The sequence below is a fragment of the Phallusia mammillata genome, chromosome 1 (genome assembly GCF_965637545.1).
Source record: "Phallusia mammillata chromosome 1, kaPhaMamm4.hap1.1, whole genome shotgun sequence".
NCBI classification, from domain to species: Eukaryota; Metazoa; Chordata; class Ascidiacea; order Phlebobranchia; family Ascidiidae; genus Phallusia; species Phallusia mammillata.
Window position 1 is genome coordinate 10,637,855 of NC_137252.1, and position 25,278 is coordinate 10,663,132.

Here is a 25,278-nt window from a genome sequence, read left to right on the forward strand (position 1 = left end):
GAGAGAAAATGCAAATTCCATTGACAAGTTTGAAGAAGAGATGAGAATGTTGCAAAAATCGTCCAGCGTGTAAAAAAAAAACTGCCGACAAAATTTCGCAAATTTAGTATGTTTAGCATATTCCTTTTTTGTGTGTCAAAACACTGTGTCGTTGTGTGGATAAAACGCTGCATGCAAAATACGCAATGCAAATGCGCTTTTTTGCTTGATGCCCGCCCCTCTTTAATGCTACCTACTTTTTTGCCGGTTGTGTTGCTACTCGGGATGTAGTTTTTAATTTCCCCATTCCTATTATATGTTGTTGAGTTTGCTTTATAAAAACCCTAACAATAGGTAACCAATCGGACAACAGTCTGATACTTTTATGTTAGTCCATGTATAGACAAGGGTTTGCGTCGAAATCCCAAATGAGTGGTCTGTTGGGTAATTTCATAAGTTCTTGTTGCCCACTCTTTTGTCAAGTGCTTGCCAATAATAAAGTAGGTTAAGGCAGTGGTCGGCAACCGCCGGTCCGCGGCCCGGTACCGGTCCGCGAGGAGTTTGTTACCGGGCCGTACAATTTTTCAGGGTAAATGCTATAAAACATTTTTCCCATGTAGCCCGGGGATGATAAACTAATTTAAGCGTTTTTATTGCTAAATAATTTTTGTTTTTTGAAGACCGGTCCGCGATAAAATTTCACTTTTTAAAAACGGTCCGCAGAGCAAAAAAGGTCGCCGACCCCTGGGTTAAGGTATTTGCATGTTGCTTTTATTTCTTTAATTGTCACTTCCAAGTGTTCCTGTGTTGTGTGCAAACGTGTCGATCGCTTTTCTCTACCTTTTCTATGTGCAGTTTGTTTCGCGTTAAATACACTGTGGCTCGTATCTACCGTGGATGTACTTCTCAATAGACGTGAGATCCACAATCAAACCGGAAAACCCATTTTTTATGAACACTTTCCCCAGCGCCATCACTACACCCGACAACGAATGATTGGTAATAAGGCTGTCCCAAATGCAGTTGGTTTTCAAAGTCAATCTCCCAAAAGACATAGGTACCATTGACATGTTTCCAGTTTAGTGTGGTATAAGTTTGTAAATATGCGTTTTCTAGGTTTATGGATTTAAACGCCGCACTACATGTGCTGAGCGGTTCCCCCGATACAACACAAAAGAGAAATGCATCCGTATTACAGGCAGGATTCAACAATTTGTAGTTAATAAATTTGGACAGCAAAAGTCACAAATAGACGAAATTGCGTATCGTTTGCTGTTTTCAACAACTTGGATTAGGCCCCGAAGCTATGTAGGCCTACCTTTGCGAAACGTAATTTATTCAGATAAATTGCAACAATCCTAAAAAAATGCTATGACAAAAATTCTTCGATAAGGACTGATCATCAGCTACCATCCAATGCATAAGCCAAAAGCAGGTTTAAAACGCCGTTGAACGTTCCGGTAAACTCAAAGCTTCAATATCATAATCTACAAATATCGCATCCAAGTCGGTGATGGGAGTGACATCATCATGAGATATTTCCAAACGAGGTTTTGACGGCAAATCACCAAGTGAATCTGAAACCAAATTAGGCACAGTAGCAGCAGATGTTTTACTGCCAGATAACTTTCCTTCGTTAGATGGCGCAACATAGACTTCAGTGTTGCGGTTTGACTTCTCTGGTTGTGTCCCATTGTTTAAATTAAAATCCGTTCCTGTTGGCAATTTGTGTTCCACATCTGACAGGATATTTGGCTGCAAAACAAAACTGTTACAAACAGTAATTTGAAACTTTAATTTTTTTACATCAATTAAAAAAAAAAATTTAAATTCTCCATAATATTGGTTGAAGTTGAACAAAATACGTCAAGAGAAAAATGCTATACAGGTCAGAGTTGTAAAAGGGCCTGAAATAGGAGCCCGAAACATGCCCAAACCCGAAAGTACAAGCCCCAAACCCGGCCCGGACCCGATTCGATTGTAAAATGCTCGTTTAGGCCTGAAAGTTTGATTAATAGGTTGAAGTCTCAGGTAAGACCAAAGCAACAAACACAATAGACAATTGATCTTGAACCAGGCGTTTTAGGGCTGTATGACATTAGGTCAGGTCCATCAACTGGCTACTTAGCTAGTTAAATTGTTCGAAAAAATAACTGACACAGAGTGTAAAGTCAGGCCCGAGCCCGTTGTTTTAAAGAAACCTAAGCCCGAACCCAGTCCGAACCCGGCCCAAAAAGCCCGGTCCGACTTACAACTCTGGTACAGGTATAGACTTGACACTGAGCTCCTTGTGGTTTGTGGTATTTAAAGATACTGTTTGTCATTTACCCTTAGTTTCGTTGCGCGGGTAAATGTACTCATCGCAGGCAAATACGTCCTTTGTTCCAGTTTTCTTTCCACCGGGCTCGCTTTCTTATATTTTCCTTCTCTTTGTCCACCACTACTCTCCAAATGACGCTTCATCCGTTTCGAAATTGGCCGGGATAGCGTGCTGACGTCATCATCCAGATCGGAGTCCGTGTTGGTGTGTCGTTGTAGCGAATTGCTCAGGTAGAGGCACCCTGGTGGTTGCTTTGGAGTAAGGGTCTCTTTCACCTGTTTGTAACTGACTTATAATTATTATTGTTTTTCTATGAATGTTTTCCTAAATACAATCAAAAACCGAAAACCAATGATAACGTGTTTTATGACTTTACAAACCTGAGCTTATACGTTACACTAAATCTGGCGCTTAAAGCTCTTCGTTTGTTGCCACTCACCAAGCTTCCAGTTTTCCGTTTTATCCAGTATGCCAAGACAGAAGCAAAGAAAAGAATGAAAAGCGAACTGACGACAACAAGTGGAACCAACAAATACAAATCAAGTTCGGATCGATTTTCTTCATCAAGATGTTCCAACAAACTAAAAGATGTTACCCCCGAAGCTGAGGTCAGTTTGTTGCAGTGACGTTCCAATATCCTGTTGCAAAAGAGGATGGAGTAAAAAAGAACAGCAATAATGAAGCAATACCCCTAAAAAAGAGTCTACTTCAAATGTAATTGATCTTTCCAGTCGGGCGTTACTTAACATTTTATGTTCTATTTGTCTGGAAATGTTATTGAAGATAGAAAATCTTGTTAACAGCCAGAAAACGAATATTTACTGCAACAAAGTTGATCCATCGAGCAGTTTTCGAGCACTGTCATATCCAATCAGCGCAATTTCCTTATCCGAGCGAGAAATCCTGCTTATTGCCACGACAAACACATCTTTCACAGTGTCCGCTCTTCTCAAACATGTGTTCAAGGACTTTGCGATGTTAGACTGAAAAGCGTGTTAATAGTAAGCTTTGTGAGTTCGAGACGAAAGCTGCTTTATTAGTCTACTCTATACTTACGTGAGAGGAATTGTTTAAAAAAACGTACTGCGCGTAAAGTATATGATGAGGATCAGGAAAGAATATATTCAGGTCAAAGCTGGCATATTCCATGTCGGCGAAGCGAAACTGCAGTGAAGTTGAATAAGTGTTAGGGTAATTGCTTTATCAACACAAGTTACCGACTTCCATAGGAAACTCATTTTGAGAAGGATTTTGCTTGATCAAGACGTTTGCTTCACCTAACGCTGATGGCTGCAATAAATTCTGCACAAATATAAACAAACTGTTGGTAAACATGTGACTTTGAAGGGGGTAGAGCTTACGCACTCGAAATATTAATGGGTCTAACTGAAACTGGCAATTATAGTTTTGAAAATAATATAACAAAAACCCATTGCTAAAAAACAAAGTTTAAGGCTGACTGTTGCATAAAACACAAGAAGTTATTTGTTTGTTTTTTTGCTATTTTTTGAGAATATTTAGTTGTTAAGTAACTTAAAAAAGTTTAGTAGAAATTCCATAACCGTAATACTTACAGTAGTTATTGTGTGCTGAACAGCATAATCGTCCATGATACCGAGGTCAATTGACCTTATTCGAGCTGGAAAACGTGGAAAACTAGTGTTGATAATGACTGTGGCTTGGTCAACTTCCCCGGAGCCACACACATTTTCAACTTGTACCAGCAACTGTAAAAAGAAAAATTTAAGATTGTTCAAGGTTTCCGATGGATGTGTTGGTGCACCATTATTAAGTTGGTAAGCTGTTTTAGCCCGTAATTGGTGTTTAAGGCAGATTGGCATTTCACTATTTTAGCTCCAAGAAGAAAAGTTGCTGTAAATTTATGGCAAAGATTGTTAAATCTATAAAATCATATCGTCACCGGCCTTCTTAACCATTTCTCTGCAAATTATATCGTGACACATACAAACCTAAATGGGACATGGTCTTATTACAACCAGTTGCAAATGATCACGATTTTGTTACCTCGTAACATGTTTCACCCGACAAGGATCCCGTGGTGATTAACTCGCTCGAACGAAACGATTTGAATGCAAACAGATCAGCTGTGGATGTCACAATCGTAAAAACTGCGTCAAGTTGTTGAAATTTCACATCAAGTGTGGTTACTGATGCGGATGGCGAAACAAAATCCTGAAACCAAAAAAAAATGTAACATGAGATAGATAGATATTTATTAATCACACGCAATTTTTTCCTCCGACATGTTTTGCATTAACAAAAGTGGCATCTTTTTAGAAATATTAAGTATGCCGCTAAACGTTTTTGCAGTGTGCAACTTTATTTCATATTTCGGTATTTCAGGAAAATTGTTTCGGTATTTTCAGTAAAAGAAAACGCCGAAGGTCAGTTCCAAAGCGTATTTGTGAACCATTCTACTTTTGGACTGTTAATGTACGTTCCATTTTTTATGGTTTGGCTCAAAAGTAAAGTGAAAAATCGTTTTTTGCTTTTTGTTTTACCTTGATATCAACGTGATAAACCTTTTGTGAAAATTGCGTTTCATTTTGTTTGACTTGCACAGGTTTGACCGTTGTTTGCCACTGAGCATCTTCAGGACCTGCGATGCAAAGAATCACGCGTAAACCACAACTAAAATTACTGTTGTGTGCAAGACTTTCACAAGACTAAAAACACTTATACAAATAGCAACTAAGTTTTTTGGCAACAGGAATTAATGTCACCTTTTTACAAATAGGCCACGTTTTTGTGACAAAATAAAAATTTACAAATAGGCCACGTTTTTGTGACAAAATAAAAATTTACAAATAGACCACGTTTTTGTGACAAAATACAAATTTACAAATAGGCCACGTTTTTGTGATGAAGTTTTATGTGGTTGGAAGTACTTATGTGATTATAAACTGACTTTGTGACTAAAGGGCCGTCTAAAAGTGCAAACAACATGGTCAAATATGCATAGAGACAACACGCCACCAAACTTAGTTGCTGCATTGCAAACTAACAAACACATTATAAATCTTACTTATGAGGTTAAAATCCACTGTCGTAGAAATTTCCTCTGTGGGCGAAATTACAGGTTTTGGTTTAAACGTTGTACCCGCGCTGTGTAATGTAACGCTTGGGGTTGGGGTTATCGAGTTTAGATTATTATTTGACCTCGTGGTAGTAATGAACTTGGCGCGACTTGTCGAATAAGATGGGTCGGTTATGTCTGAAAAGGTAATGTTTTTGTAAAGACTTGAATTGGGCGAAATGAAAATACTACCATAAATAAAATCAATTTGCATACCAGTTGGGGACATGCGAGGGGTTTCAGCAGTTGTGTATCTCTCAGTTGAATCTCGGATAAGCATGTTGTCTGTTGTTTCGCTAAGCATAGTGTTGGTGGTGTAACTCGGTTCAGGTGTTGTTATGTGTTTTAGAGTTGCTTGTGAAGTTAGTAACGGAGTGGTAACGGTTTGGGTTGCAGCGGTTGACCACGAATAGATTGTTTCAATGGTGGGTGGCGTGGTTGTCTCTGTGAGTATCACAAACGCTATTACATTTTTATTTCTTTGCGAACTTACCAGTATCCTAAACATTGCCTACAAAGATCAAATTTTACAGTTACACAAAAACTCCAGATAAGTTTGCTAAATACCGTTGGGTGGCACCAAAATCAACCGAAAAATTTAGTTCCTCACCCTGAACCAGGCTTTTTTTGTTTTATTTTGTTTTTATCGGGGTTCGAACCCAGGACGCTTACGGGACGAATCAGCTTTTTTATGTCTGGGTCAGGCGCACCGGACCATTCGGCCAAGTTCCTAAGTCTAATCCAGTCTCACTGTAAATTTAAATATCTTCGCGTTTTACGCCATCTATCGGTATTTAGAAAACTTTTCTGTTTTGAGTTCTTGTGTTAGTAGCTCTAACTAAATAACATCAAAAACGAAGGTAGCAACTAACCAAATGGTGTAGTCGTGGTGTCGGTTGTTAATCCAAAAACAAAAACGCGCAGAACCATGACGTCATCTGGAGGAGGTAACCTTGGAAACAAACACACACAGATCTTTACGATCTTCGAATTTTGTTGGGCAAAAAATATGGTTGTCGATTTGACACTGTTTGGTTCGCCAGTTCATAAGCTCAGTTACATTGGACAACAGGTTTAATAAATGGCCCCTATATTTTAGACCCAAACCTGAATACAGAAACATAAATCCGGCCAAAACCAGACAAAAACATTAGAAATTCTAATCAGACATTAATGTATACACATTTTGTGTGCAGATTTAAAATTGAAATAAGACCTCATTCCAATGCTATTTTAAACTTAAGGCCAGAACACAGCCCGGACAATAACATCGTACTACGTAACAATATCAAACTTAACTCACATAGGTTGTAGTGTTAAAGTTGCATCGAGATCACGTGCTTCGATTGTGACGTTGTACTCAGTATTAGTCACGTGACCGGTCATAAACAACTCCCCGCTTAACCAGTTGATTCGAAAAGTTTCGGTGGCGTTTTGCAACCTGCGAAAACAAGAGTTTAAATTTTAAAACAGTTTTCTTTCACACGAACCCAAACAAACAATAACACAATGCGATCAAATAAAATTGGGATTAAATACGTTAAAAGGTTTAGGCATTTCCCAACACGAAAAGACGAAACAAAATGGTCGGACACAAAAGTACAGTTAAAGGAATTTAAGCGTTCAAAACATGAAAATATAATTGCTATTTTATATGAAATGCCTATACGTATTACCTGTACCAAGTGGTTCCCATCAAACCATCATCTTCATCAGTTGCTGAAGCCTTGTATACTAACTGACTGGATCCTGTATACAACACCTCGATCTCCTGTTCTGTTAGGTTAAACCTTGGCTTGTTGTCATTTATGTCCAATATTTTTAGTCGCAAAGTGGCGTTGTCGGTATAGTTTCGGTCACTTGCAGATACAGCAAAACTGAAAAACATTACCAGACAATAATCACAATGACAATGTTGTTTAAAGGCACATGAGAAACAAAGTAATTGAAACAAAACAAGGTAACGTGGGAAATTCGGCCATTTTTTTTTTGATAGTCACCTGTAAAAGTCTTGATTTTCTCGATCGAATTTCGCCTGCGTTGTAACCACGCCGGTTGAACTGTTAATTTGTAACAGTTTGCTTTCGATCCCGTAAAGAATTTCAGTGTCTTCCAAGTCAAGGTCGATTGCAAAAATCTATTCACACAAAAAACGGTTGTGTAGTATTTACAATCATTCCTGAAATACTTTACCAGGATAGTGGGAAAACTCTTTTTGTTTTGTCACAAGTACAAAAACGTTTTATTTGCGCATAAAAAATACAAAATACAAGTAGAAAGTAGTGCTTTTAAAAAAAGTATATTTTTATGAAATAATGACCAAATCCCTAATTAAATACAACACCAAATTTTTTTTGGTAGGTAGAATTTTTAAAACAACCTTTGTTTACCCCACCTGGTAAATTAAAAAGATTTCGCTATGACTGTTGAACACTAAAGATCATATTAAAATACGTAGCGTTTACGAACCTGTGTTACTAAATGTCCTTTAGCGATGTTTTCCGGAATTTCAGCTTCGTAAAATAGTTGGCTGAACTTCGGAGGGTTGTCATTGACATTTGTAACGTTGATTCGAACTAACGCGGTAGACGATGTGTTCGCTAAAGTAGTGGATAAATTATTACAATTTTTTACTAAACACACATTTTTGTCTGATATTGAAATCAGTTTTTTTATGACAAGTTTAAATAAAAAAAATTTTTGCAGCTGGGTATGGAGTAAAGACTTTACATTGAACAGTGAAATGGATTCTGCGTAACATGGTGAAATTTTATTTAGAGCAGTAAAGCGTGTTTAATCCCACGCAACCCACACACGAGTTTCCCGAGATTGTGATTTTGCGTCTTGGGCTAAGTTTGCAGAACGTCGACGAAAATAGGACAGAAATGTTACAAATTCATTCATCGGAGTCGCAGTGTTTATTCAGAGCAAAAATATTTGTCGATAACGGACACGTTTAGTAATTACCATGGAACGTTGACATAATATTTAGCGAATGTGCAAAACCCCAAGCTAATATAGATTTGTCCCCATTTAGATTCACAGTGCAGGGTTGACGTTTCTAAAGTTAAATCCATACACATGTAATTGAAGTAGTAATTTTAAAAAATGACGTTTTTTTGTTGGCAATGTGTACCAATAACATACATACGAGTATATTATATAGTTTGCTGCATGAAAAGAAGATACACAAGACACGGACTTAAAAAGTAGATTTACTAAAGACAAAATTGCCAGCGATGTAGAAGAAAACGTAGACATTGTATTAAGCAAAGGTTTCGACAAATCAATTGTCGCCATCAGTGATGAAAAATAAATACAGCACGAGCGAAAACAAAGGCGTTTATATACTCAGAAGGAGCTTGCTTTATAAAATGAGTACCTTTTATTCCACATCGCTGGCAATTATGTTTTTAGTAAAGATACAAGAAGATTTTACAAAAGTCACAAGTTGTAATACCTGCAATAAATTCCACAATCACGTTATGAGTCTTCGATGTTTCAAAGTCCAAGCTTTTTTCGGGTTTCAAATACAAATCACCCGTATTAGAATCAATTTCAAACAAAGAGCGTTGAGTTTTTAAATGAAAAAGTCCACTGCCAGTAGTTTTCACCTAAAAATGATGTTTAACAATGCATATGAAGTTCTACAAAGTAAAATGCCAGATCCTAATTCATCGAAGCGTTACTGTGCTTTTTTGCCGAATGAGCAATGAAATATAATTGTCAATTTTATCTGGTTTTACTATTAGCGTAAAAGTAAACGTTTGTATAATTTTCTAATTTTAACATTATGGTACATTTCAGGAGTTGTTTTACCTTGAGCAGAAAACTCCCTGGGGCCAAGTCTTCCGGAATTGTTAGGTCATAAAAATCCTTGACAAGTATAGCGCTTTGATTGGTCGAAGCGATGCTTACGTCGATGCTGATGTTTACGACATGCAGACCATCCGAAACCGAACAATTAAACGATAATTTTTCAAAATCCAAGTCTTGAATGGTCAAAATGCCAGATGATGGGTCAATCATGATGTGATGCGGAAACGATCCTTAAAAAAAGTACAATGGTAATATACATTTCTTAGGAGTTCCACCTAACGGCTCATTTCCAAAGGATTCATATGATGGTCATAAATTTTTTTTAGTCTGCAATAAATTCCCCATTATAAATTTTTCGGAAAAAAAACTCTTGTTTTTTTACCAAATATACGATTTCTCGGGGTACGGAAAAATCGCGTGATAACCGCGCTTTAAAAAACGACTTAAAATGAAAGTCATTGATGTCATGATAAACTACATTTACCAATTTTAAATCCTAAATTGCCTTTAACATGATCTGTTTTGTTACCGTCATCAGCTTAAAATGGAACTATATTTGAGGCTTACACACTGTGCAAAAGAAACTTTCTAAAAAACATTGTAACCCCATGTCATTTTGAGTTTAAAAACGTCATTAAAGTTTATTCGATGTTATGTACTATAATAAGTCGCAGGAAATATGAACTGGCCTAGGGATCTTACCGTTTTCATCGCTCTCTACTCCTTCTATGGTGATGTACGTAAGTTCGTCACCGTCCGCGTCATCGCACGCCAATTTACCGATGGTAGTTGGAACATCTTGTTCAGGATTGACCTGCACGATTTTCAACAGACACGGTTTATTGTAGGCCCATAAGCCTTTAAAGAAGGGGTGCCAACAATAAATAATATAGGTTGCGGACATTATGTCTGCACGAGTGGGACAATTAAATGGATCCAATGACTTAAAGTACGAGCATCGTATTGGCGGTGTTTTAATCTTTTTTGGCAGTATACATTATACCACCATATGTTGTTTTAGATTTGAAACGCAAGAAATATATATGCCTCACCACAAAAATACATTATCTACATATCTTCTCAAATCTACAATTTAAAACTAACAAAAAACGCAAACGCAGTGTTGTATGTTCAGCACTACAAAAATCCGTTGGTAAAGAATTCAAATGTCTTTTTCGTTCGTTGGCGAGTTTCGACGAAAAAACCCGGTATATGACTCTACGCTACTCAGGCAAACTTACAGCGTTCACGTTTTCATGCCACTAATGTAACATGACCAGCAAGCTAGGTCAAAACATAATATGGAAGGAAAAATATGTTTAGGGTGTTTTACAGTCGGCCAGGAATATTTAGTGCTTTGTGTTGCAATACAAGGAACGATAAAGCTGGTAAAGCTTTATTTGCGACAACAAAATGTCGATTTAAAAGTTTTAGCCTTAATATGCAGATGAGTGTCAAACAACTTATATAATACAGTACAGTATATGCCAGTTGCAGATGTTTTGGTGATACCATCGGTTTCAAAGTACCTTAAAAAGTTCAAGATTAAAAGAACAATGTTCTCGTGTTAAACATTTCAGGAGCATCAGAAAATGTAGAACGTCCGTTACACAAATTGACTTGCTCGATTTTTTTCTGAAAATCTCAAGATAGTTTCGATGAAAACGATTATCGATACCCTTAATAATGTACTGAATCATGTACGACCCATTGGCACAGACTTTGACTAAATATGCCACTGTTCGAAAAATAGAAGAATAATTTTGCTTCAAAATCAAATCGAACTTACCAAGAATACGTAATGGTCATTTTCGCATATTGGTGAATTGTCGTTCGTATTCAGAAGCCGAAATAACATGACACATTTGCTAAAAAAGAAACGTGTTAGCGAAAGACTTTAATAAAGTTTTTGAACACACACTGCAAAATTCCGAATTTATAGAGCTCTTCAATTACCAGAACAGTTCTACAAATTTGATATCATGCCTGGCAGCAACAGCTTTTATTTGACAATGCATTTGTAAATAATCATAATATTTCAGGTAAATGTTGTACAACTCGTTGTCTAACATCACATAATAAATATCAAAATTACATGAAACAATCGTCCAGTCGATGGAAATGCGTTAAAGAACTACGTATTTTTGACGACGCGTTTGTCGGTAATATTGGGTCGTGGTACTTTACCTAGATTGGCTGGGGCTGCCTCGATCGCTCGCGTTTACAACGATCCACGAAACTCCAGTAGTAAATTCGTAGTCTAAACTGTGTAGGAGGACGAGTGACCCGTTGTCAGTAACCGCTATTTCATCTGAAGGTAACATAATGCGTCAAACAACAAGAAACAGTTAATTAAACAAGCAAATTATGTTTACGCGTGAAGTTGCCAGGGTGGACTAATATGATGGAAGCACCGTGAAAAAGAAATAGGCGCAACAAATTTCGTCAGGACATTAGGCTACAGCAACGGACTTGAGGTCTTATAGTGTTTTAAATTTTAGTAAATCGCAAGAAAAAAGAAATTCTCAAGCACAAACCTGAAGACGAGTAAAATTCGATTTCTCCAGATTCTTTTGAATCGTTATCTTCAACGGATAATCGGACCCCTAAATCTCCGACACTCGTATTTTCCGGAACTTCAAGTTCGTACAACGTCACCGGTTCGTAACGGTCGACTGACCATAGCTTCACTCCGTTTTCGGTCGTTTTATTAACATGTCGAAATACAGGCACGTTGTCGTTGACGTCGTAAACTCGGACTGTGACGTAGGCTGATGACGTCAGATTCGTGGAATTGGATCGGTTAGTCAGGAAAACTGTGGCGTTCAACACGCGGTCCATTTCCGGTTGGTCATAGTTGAGTTTTCGCAAAAGACGGATTTCTCCTAAAATGGAATAAATATAAAGTGATAAAAAAGTACTGTAATTTTTTGTCATATACACATCACGGTTTCGTGGATTTTCAGGCATTCGTCACGAAGAGTAAAAAAGTTATCAAAATCAAAACAAACTCTAGTGTACTTAATGAACGCCTTTTCCTAAAGTTTTTTTTTATTTAATTATATTATTAAGTTGTATAACAAGATTAAGACGGGATCGGTATCAATATATAGTCTGAAAATTATTAGTTGTGAATAAATAGGTTAAAATGCAGCTGCTAAAAAATGAAACACAGAAAAAAGAAGGCCACGGTTTCTTCCCATTAAATTTTTAAAAGACAAGGTTAAAACGACAAATTTGTCGCCAAAGTATGTAGAAAATGTGCTGATTAAAACCAAAACAAATCTTTTTTGACAAACGGAACTTACAGTATGCACACGTCTGTTGGAGCAAAACAGCACAAAATATCAGTCTTATTGCGAACACGACACACAATATTTTGTACTTCATATATGGAGCACACTGGATCAAATGAGTCCAAGAGGACATGCGGAATTCCCCATTATGTCAAAGGCACAAGAATTAGGAATTCATGTCACGATACTACCTACGTGCACTGTATTTATTCAAAATAGAACCACATTCGGCCACCATATTAATCGTGCATAGTCATTTTCCTACAAACACAACACATTTGGAAAAAATGAAATATTTTTTATAGACACCTCACGGGTATTTTATTGCATTACTTATTCGTTACACCAATGCACACTTTTGCCTTTTTGCGTTTCCAGTTATTTTTGGGACAAGTCGTTTTCCGGCTCTTCGGCATTGCGCCACGCCGTGCTTGCATGCCTGGTGATAAGACAGACAAGCGAGACTCCAAACTTGGTGTTAGGCAACACGATATTCTGTGTAATGCAGTCACGCCGAAGCACTGCGCTTCCAACGAACTGTCCGAATCAGCTCTGTGCATTAATTTAACGCGAGGAAACCAAGTAATGCTCGACATACGTAGGTTGACCAGCGGGAAGGCATTATTGTGTTGGTGTTGACAGACGAGTTATCGATTTAAATGTGTTTTTGTTCCCTGATGCTGATGTTTTTGTGAAAAGATATAACGCTTAATTTTATTTTTAATATTGACCGTAAAATTAGGTGATGAAAAATTATATGCTTACGATTTTCTAACAGAAGCTGAAACATACATAATGTGAAGATTGCAAATTAACGCAAACTCGTTTGTATAGTGTAGATGACAAGAAAAGGCTTTGGAAACAATCTATTGTAATGCGAGTAATTTACATTTCGTCGGCAAATAGCTGGCCTATAGTGACCTTAAATAGCTAACTGGCTGTGTTTTAGAGTGTTTTAAAAAAGTTTTAGAGATCAAGGCTTTGTAAATACAATTTTTTGTCATCAAGTAGTATTTTGCGTGTTCAGAGTATTTGTTTATTTGTTACCTAATTGAAATTATATTTGCAGCGTAGATTAGTTGTATAACATAGTTTGTTATTATTTTTTTACTCGAGTGAAATTTTGCATTTTGGATGTACACACGAAACAACAATGCAAGACATCATCGCAATCTTTTTCTTTTTCTTTTCGACGCTTTTTACAAACTGCGCCTCAGGTAGGATACACAGGCTGGCAAAATAACTGTAAATGACAAAAAATAAATACGTTGTAGTTTGAAATTGATTTTTTAAGACTTACTTTTTTACCAAATGCACATGTCAAAAACCAAAACGTTCCGCTGTTACGAGTATATGAGTTAAATTATTTGTTACTTAAAAGACAACAAAATTGAGGTATTTTTAAGTTGACCACTAACAAATATCCTTGTGACAAATATTTAGGAACCTCGTGTACACGACTGGGCTTTCAATGTCATTCAGAATGTGTGACGTCACCACAGACAGGGGAGCGTTACTGTTGGTTGGAAGGTCGTAACGACAGCATCAGCGTCAGACAAGGTCTCCACTGGGACTATTGCGGAGAGCCTTGCCGCCACCGTTCAGGTATTTAATAAATGCTGAGTCAAGAGTCAAATTGATCGAAATTTGTGTTTGTTTTATTGATTAAATTACGACACTGCATTTAGTCGCAATATCAACTGTCAATTAAGTACAGTAAGCTACTTTTTGAAAATAATTAGAATTTTTATCAAAAGATCTATCACGTAGCCTACACGCCAACGGTGTAATGGTGTAAAATTGATGCAACAAGCACCTGTGTTAAAGTAGATACAATTAAAAACAAAAACAAATTTGTACTCGTAAAATAGTAAAGTACGTTTATTGGCGTTGGAACATATTTTTAACACGTTTTTTTTACAATCACTGTCAACCCGAATTGTTTGTTTTGACAGCATTATCTATTTCAGTCAATTTGTATATCAAATGAGAAAGGGGTAAAAGTAAAGAATTTTATGACACAAATATTTAAACATTTTTTTCTCAAACAATGCAAAACTAGGGAACCGACAGCCATTGCAAGGCACACTTTCAAACCTGTTTTTGTAACTAAACCCCCTTATTATGAGTTGCGAATGCGTAGCAATTTCAAAGTCAAATGTGGCCAGCAACCTTTTTCTAACACATTAACCAATATTAGCTGTGGGCATTCTGGCAGCACCTTATATATTATCACAAAATATTTAATTTGCTGTGTTTTTTTACACAGATCGAGTTATGGCGTTGGACGGGCGACCGTGTATTCTTCCCGTCACCTATAACAGAGTGCGATATAACGTCTGTATGACAGATCCAAACCGCTTCGATAACTCGCCTTTCTGTGTAGTGGTCAAACACTCGCACTCGGCACTATTCAATTCGTACGCAAGATGCGGAAACAAGACAGGTATAAAGAAATAATATATGTTTAAAAGTAGCAAACATTGTTTATTTGTTTCGAAAGAGTACACTTACATTAAGAAGGATTTCGCACATTTCGTGTTTTCTGGCGATTTGAAACTGAAACAGAAACTTATACGTTCCAAATACAGCACAGGTTCAATTTTTTTTCTTCAAAAGGCGCTATTGAGTTTTGAACTGTTTTTCTCTTTAGACAAATTTCAGCCCATTTTGCTAAATAATTTGCTGGAGTTATGCAGTGCCCTAATTAGGATAAGGTTTATGTAGTGTTTTTACCATGAGTTATGTAGTACTCCCCTCAATTTTATGAAAAATGATGAAATGTTTGAACATTATTATATCTTTTGTAGCGTAATTTCATAGTAACGTGAAGCAAAATATGCTCTCACACTAATTGCTAATCATTTTGCATGTAAGCTTAATAGTTAAAATGAAAAAAATTACACAAGAATATTGGACAAACTAGTGACGACGCTTTTCCGCGAAGTGGAACAAGCAAAGAGACGATCGTATAAGCTGTAAATGACATTCGAGGGACATTCAGTACAGCATTGTGCCCAACGACCGCCATATATCGTTCCGGGAAATTGGGTTCATGCAAATTTACTGACGTATGTCCGCGTAATAACGTATCAAAACGTGTAGACTGGAGCGGAACGAGCTTTTCACGACATCATCGCTTGCTACGAACACTTGTAATAAATCTTAACAGCGACTGACAATATAAAGTATTCCAAAGTTTTTGGATTTTTTATGTATTTTTATTTTTCACATGTTTTCATATTTTTGAAATGATGGGTTTTGCAGTTTGAGATCTGTTAACACACAAAACTTTAAATCACATTACAATGTCGTTGTGCTGTTACGCCTTTCATCCGAATAATAAGTTTCTTAGGGCCTAATTAAACTTTCAAAAACCTGAATCGAACAAGACATGCAAATTTCACACGAAAAAAGCGAAACTGCGCTTTGGAAGTTATTTCAGGTCGGTTTAGCCTTAGAAGGTTACTTTGCACCGGTGCGATGCAGGACATTGGTTGTGACATTGAAAAACATCCTGTAAAATTCGTGTAAGGAAACACCGAAAGGTTACCTAAGCGCGAGAATTAGTTATTAGTATACCGTCCCAGAACTGGTAGCGACGTCACAGAGATAGTCGAATCACGGATTGTCGAGTCACCATCCTGTTGCGCATGATCAACATGCATACGTGTTTTCGGGACAAAGGAAATGCACTTTTTGGGCTCCCAATAATTGGAAGCTGAACGTTTTGCGAAGGAAATGTACAAAAAACGGAGAAATGGGTGAATGAACAGTTGGACATGATATGGTGGTACGCGATTTCCTAAAACCCAAGCATTTAAATGAAACAGGAATTGAGCCTTTTTTGCGGTTGGACGTTGTACATATCTGTGGTGCATTCACATGCGTTTAAAAAACTGTCCACCAATCTTCTTTCCCATTTAGTTTAAAAAGTTGTCAACCGTTTTATATGGTTATCATAAATGACTTGCGAGCGCGAAAAACAAGGTTAAAAGCAGCCATAAAACAAATACAAAGTTTGTTACTTTGCTACAGCACCAATAAATCAACTTCTCTTTTCAACCTTGAACTTTTGTTTCAGTTTTGACCAATGCAAGCTCAACATCCAACAGCACGACTATAACAAACAAAACAATGAATGAAATCATAAGCACGTCGCAGGAAAGGTTAACGTTGGCCACCCCAACCCATCCTAAATCTGACAATACGATCATAGAGGAAGAAGAAGATGAGAACGCAACCAGGTCTTTGGAGTGGGTTGGAGCCCTTGCGGGAGCTCTGGGAGGTGCAATAACAGCTACAATGATTCTTGCGTGCTGCATCTTTTGCAGGTAAATGTTATTTGTATAGCGGGAGTACGTTTCAATCAGTGTTAATACTTAATAGTTTATCAAAAGGTCATATTTTACCATTCTTAAGATGCCTTATGATATTAGGATGAACTTTTATTGGAGAACTAAAGGTATATAATACTATAACACACAAAAACCGTTACTGACTTTTATAATGTGTCCCAAAACCATGAACCAAATGCTTACAATATCGTACTCGCGACGTTAACCTTATTTGGGACGCAGGCCTGTAGCATGAACCGTGTAAATGATGACAGTAGAAATCAGGCAGATTTAGGCCACAACCATATTTAGTAAATAGAAACACAACTTAACAAGTTTTCCACTTCCTGAGTGATTGCGATTTGGCTCCAACGCATAAATCGACATTTACGTCTGCAGTTCCATAACAAAACAAAAACTCGGTCCAGTTTTATGTCATTGGTTTTTCTGTTTGCCGGGTTCGTTCGCGGTCGCTAAAAAGCAAGTCAAGCAAACCATTGACATCAATCAACGCCCATTGCGCCAACATCAATTAATAATCGTCTGCTTGCTGTCTGGCTCATGAGAGGCTTCCACATGCAACTTTGCAGCAAATGTCGAAACCCGTCGTGATTACATGACGATAGTCGTTTTGTTGTGATAAAAAGATTTTGGCGCATTCCAGTTTTAAGAATGTTAAGCGGTTGTGACGTAGGTGTCAGATTGAGTTCGAGATTTGGTTCTAAATCCATGAAACTCCCGGAAGTGACATAATGCCTGATGGTGACATCGTTTTAGTTGTATTGCTTGTGATTGATGTATGGTTATTTTGCATATCATGCTGCAACAAGGAACAGCTGTCCCGATGAGTTTAGATGTTATACCTTTCCGCTTAGGACAATTTCACATTTTAAGTGCACATACAAACTTGACTACTGCATTTGTCCTTCAAATGTCATTGCGGCGTAGTCGAATTTACCAACAAAATTTGATTTCGAATTGACCAGCAAAATTTGATTTCGAATTGAGATATATTGAAACCATAGCTTTACAAGTTTAGTTGCTCACACCAAACACAATCGATTTACATAAACATTAAAAGAAAAAAAACGTTTTCTAACTCAAAAACAATCTAATTTACAGAAAACGCAGAAACAACATGAAGGACCTCGACTCATCCAGTGCAAGACAGAAATACGAAACGGACGGAACTGTGGACTTTAACTATGTGTCAGGCAAAGACTACGTTTCCCAGTCATTTACCGACCAAGGCAACAGTCATGTGTACGACGATTCGACCGATCCGCCTGAATTTAGACGCAACGCTTTGTATTCCAACACACAAGCCTTCATGATGGTACCAGTGCGATAAGACCAGCAGAACCCTTTAAACGGTTTTAAAAGTTGATCGCGGCATTCTGGTTGAGCGGGAGTATTGTCTAGGCGGCGGTTCGACTCGATGTCGGGATCTTGCATTGCTGCAATGAAGTGGACTCCACATAAACGTAACTCAAAAAAGGCATCAAAACATAGCAAACATTACTACAGAAGATTTGGAATCATAAAAAGCACACTCACTAAACCCGACGACGTTGCATCAGATAAGGAAACGGAACATTTCAGCAAAAATTGTATAAAGACGAGTAAAGAATGGTTCAAAGTGGAAGCCCAAGATGAACTATTTGTTGTGAACACTAACGACATTTTTTTTTCTAATAGTTCAATTTCTGAGTCCAGGGCTGTGACGTCATTTGATTGACAAGTCATTGGCTGAGCTTCAAGGGCGTCGATTTGATTAATGTTTGATGCTTTGCTGCTGCTGTTGTTATTGTTGTTGTCATTACATTTCTCGGTACGTCTTTATATTTTTGTTACATTGGTACATGATTCAATGCATATTATATCATAATAAACGTCATATTTTCTAAAGACTTGTGCAAAACATTGTTACCAAATTTTAAAACAGGTTAAAAAACAAAAAAGACTGACCATGACCATGAAACGTAGACAGGCATAAAGTGGTACAAATTAAGAGCAAAAATTTTAAATTGGACCAAAATGTCAACCACTCCATTGCTTGATGACGTATTAGCTGAGGTCGAAAACGTTTTTAGCTGAGTGACCAAATGAAACCAAATATTTTGAAATGCATGTTCGTGACAGCCACACATTTTTGCAAATGTGTGATTTTTGTAAATAAATAGCAACGAATTTACAGTTCATTATTTGTTACATAATGAAATGCAAACTAAGATTTGTCGGAAAGACAGACGCAGTCATCAAAAGAGCAACATCTGGCTTGCGAGCCTCAGGTTACCAACTTCTGCGTTACAAGGACCAAACAATGCCATTAGTACCAAGGTTTTAGCTACCTCACCATGACATTGCATGTTTAAGTTATAAAATACGACGATATCAAGAGAAACTCCGTTTAAGCTTCTTGGGCAGGCACAAATCCACACAAGCCATCTAAAGCACCACGTATGCCATCTAGCGGTCGTCTTTAAAGGACATGGTTTGTTTCGCAAAAGCTCGTTTATGCTGGGGTCAAGCGGGTTACAGTGATGACCGAATCTTGCTCAAAAGAGGTTTAAAGTTTGGTTTCAAAACCAAACCGAATTTTGTAATATCTTGAAGCAAAGACGCATTCAGTGTCTCATCTATTACTTGGCTGCACCAAAAATAAAATACCGTTATTCGTAATTTGTGAAGAAAAGGAATATTTAACACAATATTTGTAATGGGCGTTAAGAAACTTTAGGCAATGATATTATTTTCAGAAATGGTCGGAAAACTTTGAACTTCACTAAAACGTAGCGTCAATCGTATACTTTGGTGCTTCACCAGCCACCGCAGTACAAATAGGTTACAATGGAAACGACAAAGCAATTATCTAACTTCCTATCTAATGCGAGCGCCTATTAAATCTTTCAAACATTGAATGCCGCGAAACAATGACCAACTGTAAAAATCCCGCAATGCAATTCTCGAGTAATATGCTTTACCGGCATACAACTGTAATTGCGTAACAATGAATTTGAATTGTATTTTTTCAAACCGAATCGGTTTCAAAACCAAAGAGAAATATTAAAAACAAATCATTAGGGCTCTTGAAAAGCCAATACAACATTAAAACCATCCTTTTGGGACCAATGAGGGTTTATTGAGGACATGCGCATACGCTTAGGTTTAAAAGTGCTGACGCCAGGTGACTCATAGCTGCTGATGACGTAACAAGCTTCCCGTCACAGGCGCCGCGACATCGAGCGGAGATCGTCATCTGTCACTAACATGTTTGGAATAAACGTGCCATTCAAAGTCCATCCGCAGTAATGCGTAATGCACATGCATGCTTGGGAAAGACAAACCCGCTGGTTGGGCAACTGGGCAGATACTCTAAGCTAATTTACGGTTCCTAATGTTAATGCGTTAAAAGAACACTGTTGAGGGTTGCAGCATCGAGCTATAAAAAAGCAGGAAAACATTTGGTACATTACATTTAGCCGTTTAAAGGTTTTGTTGTGCTTGTTTGGTTCTTTGCAGTTTGGTTTTTACGTGAAAAAATGCTATGACAGTTTTATGGAGCCTAAGACATATTGCTCATTTCGAACAGAAAAGTTTCTAGAAAAGTATGTTGCAATAAGCTTCCCTTAAACCAAAACATAGTGCTTTTGTGTACAACGTAAGAACGCAATTGTGTTGTTCATTTACACCTTTTTGTTGTTGCAGGCCTGAGACGGCGATTTAAAATTGAAGGGTGCGTTCAGATTTCAGAACCCAGTTTAAGCAGTTGGATTTACGTAAAAGACGCAGGGTTTTGAAAATCGCAAAATTGTAAGCTCTTGAAATACCAGGTTGTAAAGCTGTAATGTCGTGTGGCTTCTGCCAAGCAACGGGGCGAGAAATAGTAACCGGTCAACTGCGAAGCTATAGTGCAAAGCGCAGCAAACACAGCGTTGTAAGATACTAATCGAAATGTTTGGTAAACATGTAGGTGGGAGTTTTGTACACAGCACTGAGAAAAAAAAATTGACAAGATAAGACATACAGCATTTGTAAATTATGACTCAGCCATCATATGCTTAGATTGGCAGGACTTATTATTGTATAATTGCGGTTTTGTGTTCTTACTGTGAGGACAAACAACGCCACTTCTTAACAATTAGGACGTCTGTGTAAACATTGCTTTAGGATCGGGCTCAAATAACAAGAATTTTCAACGTCTAATAAAAGACTACCGCATTTTTCACAAGTCACCGTGGATTCGCCAGTCACGCTAAGTAAGCACAGCGTACGACGAACTCAAAACAAGCAGTCATTATTCGTTCAGTAAAAAAGGCGCTTTATCGGTCCGGTAAACAGCAAGTTCCCATAGGAAGCTAAATGGATTTACATGGATCGGTGCAACATACACCACAAGGCTGATTTCTCTTGTAGCGTAGATTTTCTGTAGATCTAGTTTTAGACCACTTGGTTTGGAAAGAAATGAAAAAATATAAATGCAATGAAGCTATACTTTAACATGGCTGCACAGCAATCGCTAAACCAGATCAAGGCAACAAAAAGATTTAGGTACAGTACGAATCTGATTTAAACAATGCAGTAATCGTAAAATAGTCCAGGAAGGGCAATTGGCACATTCTGGCCGTATTTGTGCTAAAGTTAGTGGCCAGGCAGCGTTGAATTGTAAAGGGCTTTGAACCGTATTGTGTTGTATTGTACGCTGGGTGGTTACCACAGGATTAAAAGCATTGTAAATAGAGGCAAACAAAAGACAGTCAGAACTTTAAACAGAAGTACTGTTCCTGGTTTGCGATGATAACCTAAAACGTATGTGTTATAATTAATTTTAAGAGATCCATTGCCTTATTACTTGGGTTTTCTGGCGTCGTGACATGTCAAAGCTAAGGAAAATCTTACGCCATCAAAATCGCCATGAAAGCCTAGCCTATGCGGCCAGAAACCACCATTTTTGTAACAAATCATACAAAAGCGCTGAGTTAAGGTATAAAAATAGCTTCAGGTAGCATCATGAGTAAAAACAGTCGAGCAGCACAAAAAAGCCGTGGTGTATATCATCGATAATTGCAGACAGGTCAAACGCGTGCTTGCAATCCCAACCAGGAAGCTCTATTGGTTGGTAAGCAAGATCGTTTTTTTAAGCAGAGGTGGCAGTGGTGTTGTCGTTGTAATTACCTTTCGATGCGGTGGTGTTATTGGGAATGTTACAGATCAAACCACAGTTAAAAGTCGATGGCAAAGGCATGCGGCGAAATATTACGAATTAAGTATTTTTGGAAATTAAGTCACATTTCTCAGAAATGCTGGTCACGAAGGCAACTTCACTGAGCTAGCATGTATATTACTCCATCATCATGTCGCCGAAACATACGGATTCGCCGAATAAAATACATGTAAAAAGTTATTCTCATTGAAAAGTGGACTGCTAATACTTGAAATGAAAGTCTCAATACCTTTACACTGTGTTGCAGTAATAACGTTTTTTATACGCTGTACAGCCTGCTTGGTTAACATAGGCAAGGAATGGGATGTGCTTTATTTAAACAAACTGATTTCACAATGGTGCATTTCTGAACAAGTATAGGAAAGGACACAACTGAGAATCATGCCACCAAGTGACCGTGTGCTACAGGTCCTGTGTTTATCGTTAAAAGTGATAACAACGTTGAGACCAGGTAAGCAATGTTTACAATACGTTTCATGGTAAAGCATGGTGATCACATTTGTATTGAAACCAAAGCAGGATGTTTTGGATTTATTTTCAAACCCTGCATTTAATTGATGTTTCATAAATATGCCGTTTCCTGTCAGTTACTAATTTGTCAAACTGATAAACTCGTATTCATTTTGTTGGCGCGTGTCGGATATTTATAAAGTAATGATAATGTGTGTTGATTAAGCTAAGTTTCAACATGGTGCCTGGTGCTACTTATAAATGAATTGCATTAGTGTTAGTCACGCGAGTCGTGACATTTACGCAATGTTTCGGCCAACGACCAACGACAATCATGAATTCTATTGCAATTGCTGGTTGAAAACAAAAGTACAAAAAAGTAACCATCTATATGAAATTTTCTGCCCATGTTTGAAATCTAAATTCAAGTTGTTGTTTTTTTCAGTGTGTGCAGCTTCACAGCGTGTTATAACACCCCACGCCGCTACAACAATTCACTCGAATGACATGTCCCATAGCAACGTATCTTCACACGGCAATGGGACGGCCCATGGCAACGGAACATCGCATGGCAACGCTCACCATGGTTTCGACCATCATCTGGTCACATGGTTGTCAGCTCTGGGCATGTTATGTGCAATTGCATTGTTTGGGGGGATATTTTTATATGTTTACAATAAGTAAGTACAGTAATACATATTTGAAAAACAATTAAGCATACAAGATAAATGCTTATGACAAAAAAAGACTTTCGAAATTAGTACACGTACGATCACAGCCAAATTTGACATACAATCGCTTCAAACCTGAGATAGTGATTCAACAAAGTCACTCAATTTTTTTAAAATTAAACAGCCTTACAACAACAGCAAACAAAGAAGCGAAATGCTCAATGAAAGGTTCCCCATAGGGTGCTCCAAAACGCTTGAATTGCATTTATAACTGATATTAGTGTCCAGATACGACATATGGTACCCCTTAAATAATACGCCATTCGAATTTTGTGCTGGGTTTGTGGAACCAGTAAGACTGTCATATCAAACAGTGATCATGTGTTGAAGTACGAAGTATATCGCGGTGAATTAGTTCGACAACGAACCTTATTTGCATATTTTTTTCGCATGAGCAGATTTCACCTCCCAGCCAAGGAGGCGGAGAAGAAAAAAATGCTCACGAAGACAAAATCACCGAACACTTCACCAGGAATAATCGGAATCGGTCCAGCTCCCGTCAAGGTCAAAGCTTCACCGACAAAGCACTATGACGTCACGGTTGACGTCATCCACGCAAAAGACGATCACGTGAGCGTGGTGGCGATAGACGAACACAGCAAAGACCCTGATACGCCAGGCACATCCAGTCAAGAAAACGACGTACCTGATCATATGCCGCCTGACTATCACACACTGGTTTTAAATACTGCTGACAAGGAAGATTCAGCTTAAGTACAAGAGTTAGTTTAACCACAGAACAAGTGGTGCTTGGATTGCATATGCAGCTAAAGTTGCACATTTACTGCCAAAAGTACGACAAATCTTGATATAAAACGACTTTAATATTAAACTGCACTATAGGATAATTTTCAGCACTTAAGAAAGCTAGAACAAATTGAAATTGAATTTTTGGAATTAAACGACTTCAATACCGAATCTTAGAACCATGGCGACTGAAACAATTTGCCCTGGGAACTATGCATACGAGTCACCGTGTTAGATGCTTTGCGGTACAAAGTGGCTCTTGTTCTTCGCAGTACGAGTATTGCACTTTGAACTGTTATTTGTTTTTGAGTTTTAAGTTGAAGATTTTCTTTGAACATTTATTCATCGAAAACACAAAGACTTTTCTATTTTTTTGTCTTATGTTGCATTTTATCATAGCATTTTGGGGTGCCCCTGCGTGGTAATAAGCTCCAGAGCGGAGCAAATTATATGTTGATTGTTGCATTTTTTTCGAATAGTTTTGCTCCCAAAATATTAGTTATGACGCTGGCCTTAATTCGGTGCCATTACGACTATTTAAAAATCGTTGCAATCAACAGAAGTACCCATGATAACATATCGTTGCTATATGTGCGTTTGGTCGTAAAAGCTTTTGTTCGTTTTACAAAGTACTGTGTTGTGTGTGTGCTTGTTTACACGCCTTAAAATACCCTTAGTAAATGGAGACGAAAGAAAATCTGGCTTCAGTCAAGTTAAAGGCTGCAACACTGCCAATAAACGCATCATAAAAGCAGATACAACAACTCAGTTACAAGTCAGCAGTGAGATTGTACTTGAGTAAATAACAAGATATAACACTGGAGATTTACATAACAGTTGCTTTTGGCAAACATAACCAGGTTGATTTCACAAAGGTTACGCTAAGTTTATCCCTTGTGGATCACGCAAAAAAATCAAAGACGTCTGGTCGTTTGGTGCACAGTTATCCCTAAATACTTCAAATTTACAAACTGACCTGTCTGTGATTCAATGTCAAAATTTTCGCCGTCAATGGAGAAATGGTTAATTTTATTGTCAGCTGAACGATCTGCATCCGATGAGAGCAAGGTTATTACACGACTTCCAACGGGCAAATCCTCCGGAATATCGACTTCATATATTGATTGGTTAAACTGCGGTGGGTTGTCGTCAACGTCCTGTAACGGTAGAAGTTGTTACTTTGTGTGTGGTTCTATTCAGTACAAGGTACATAATAATGGAAAGTATTAATATTGGTAAGATCGAGTAAATTTTTTTTTTCAAGAATCACGACTTAAA

At 37.7% G+C, this 25,278-nt stretch overlaps 3 protein-coding genes across 4 annotated transcripts in view; 2 read left to right on the top strand and 1 right to left on the bottom strand.

Annotated features, from left to right (window-relative positions):
• Positions 1–781: 781 nt before the first annotated feature.
• Positions 782–25,278, bottom strand: part of LOC145217718 (protocadherin Fat 4-like) — a 29,664-nt gene continuing 5,167 nt past the window's right edge. The window contains exons 11-33 of one of the 2 annotated variants that reach the window (XM_080085056.1): positions 24,977–25,157; positions 11,753–12,100; positions 11,403–11,526; positions 11,005–11,083; positions 9,918–10,029; positions 9,216–9,445; positions 8,857–9,010; positions 7,866–7,996; positions 7,397–7,533; positions 7,073–7,273; positions 6,700–6,837; positions 6,269–6,348; positions 5,613–5,840; positions 5,346–5,534; positions 4,822–4,919; positions 4,325–4,492; positions 3,874–4,026; positions 3,521–3,601; positions 3,356–3,463; positions 3,122–3,282; positions 2,739–2,937; positions 2,308–2,574; positions 782–1,734 (exon numbers count right to left, since the gene is read on the bottom strand). In XM_080085056.1, the coding sequence (XP_079941182.1) occupies positions 1,417–1,734; positions 2,308–2,574; positions 2,739–2,937; positions 3,122–3,282; positions 3,356–3,463; positions 3,521–3,601; positions 3,874–4,026; positions 4,325–4,492; positions 4,822–4,919; positions 5,346–5,534; positions 5,613–5,840; positions 6,269–6,348; positions 6,700–6,837; positions 7,073–7,273; positions 7,397–7,533; positions 7,866–7,996; positions 8,857–9,010; positions 9,216–9,445; positions 9,918–10,029; positions 11,005–11,083; positions 11,403–11,526; positions 11,753–12,100; positions 24,977–25,157 (3,885 nt within the window). In that variant the 3' untranslated portion in view covers positions 782–1,416. The remainder of the gene's footprint in view (positions 1,735–2,307; positions 2,575–2,738; positions 2,938–3,121; positions 3,283–3,355; positions 3,464–3,520; positions 3,602–3,873; positions 4,027–4,324; positions 4,493–4,821; positions 4,920–5,345; positions 5,535–5,612; positions 5,841–6,268; positions 6,349–6,699; positions 6,838–7,072; positions 7,274–7,396; positions 7,534–7,865; positions 7,997–8,856; positions 9,011–9,215; positions 9,446–9,917; positions 10,030–11,004; positions 11,084–11,402; positions 11,527–11,752; positions 12,101–24,976; positions 25,158–25,278) is intronic. The other variant, XM_080085064.1, reaches the window with a different exon arrangement.
• LOC145236346 (uncharacterized) lies at positions 12,947–18,696 on the top strand. Its single transcript, XM_080099650.1, has 5 exons — positions 12,947–13,109; positions 13,955–14,116; positions 14,781–14,957; positions 16,596–16,845; positions 17,971–18,696. The coding sequence occupies exons 1-5, from the start codon at positions 12,947–12,949 to the stop codon at positions 18,197–18,199; spliced, it is 981 nt and encodes a 326-aa protein (XP_079955776.1). The 3' UTR covers positions 18,200–18,696.
• LOC145230776 (uncharacterized) lies at positions 22,329–24,735 on the top strand. Its single transcript, XM_080096299.1, has 3 exons — positions 22,329–22,523; positions 22,968–23,202; positions 23,652–24,735. Exons 1-3 carry the CDS (start codon positions 22,454–22,456, stop codon positions 23,965–23,967), a joined length of 621 nt encoding a protein of 206 aa, XP_079952425.1. The 5' UTR covers positions 22,329–22,453; the 3' UTR covers positions 23,968–24,735.

Coding starts and splice junctions, on each gene's coding strand:
- LOC145236346 (XM_080099650.1), top strand. CDS start 12,947: ATGCCTGGTGATAAGACAGACAAGCGAGACTCCAAACTTGGTGTTAGG. Junction 13,110..13,954: donor CCAAGTAATGCTCGACATAC/GTAGGTTGACCA, acceptor ACAAATATTTAG/GAACCTCGTGTACACGACTG. Junction 14,117..14,780: donor GCCTTGCCGCCACCGTTCAG/GTATTTAATAAA, acceptor TTTTTTACACAG/ATCGAGTTATGGCGTTGGAC.
- LOC145230776 (XM_080096299.1), top strand. CDS start 22,454: ATGCCACCAAGTGACCGTGTGCTACAGGTCCTGTGTTTATCGTTAAAA. Junction 22,524..22,967: donor GATAACAACGTTGAGACCAG/GTAAGCAATGTT, acceptor TGTTTTTTTCAG/TGTGTGCAGCTTCACAGCGT. Junction 23,203..23,651: donor TTTTTATATGTTTACAATAA/GTAAGTACAGTA, acceptor TCGCATGAGCAG/ATTTCACCTCCCAGCCAAGG.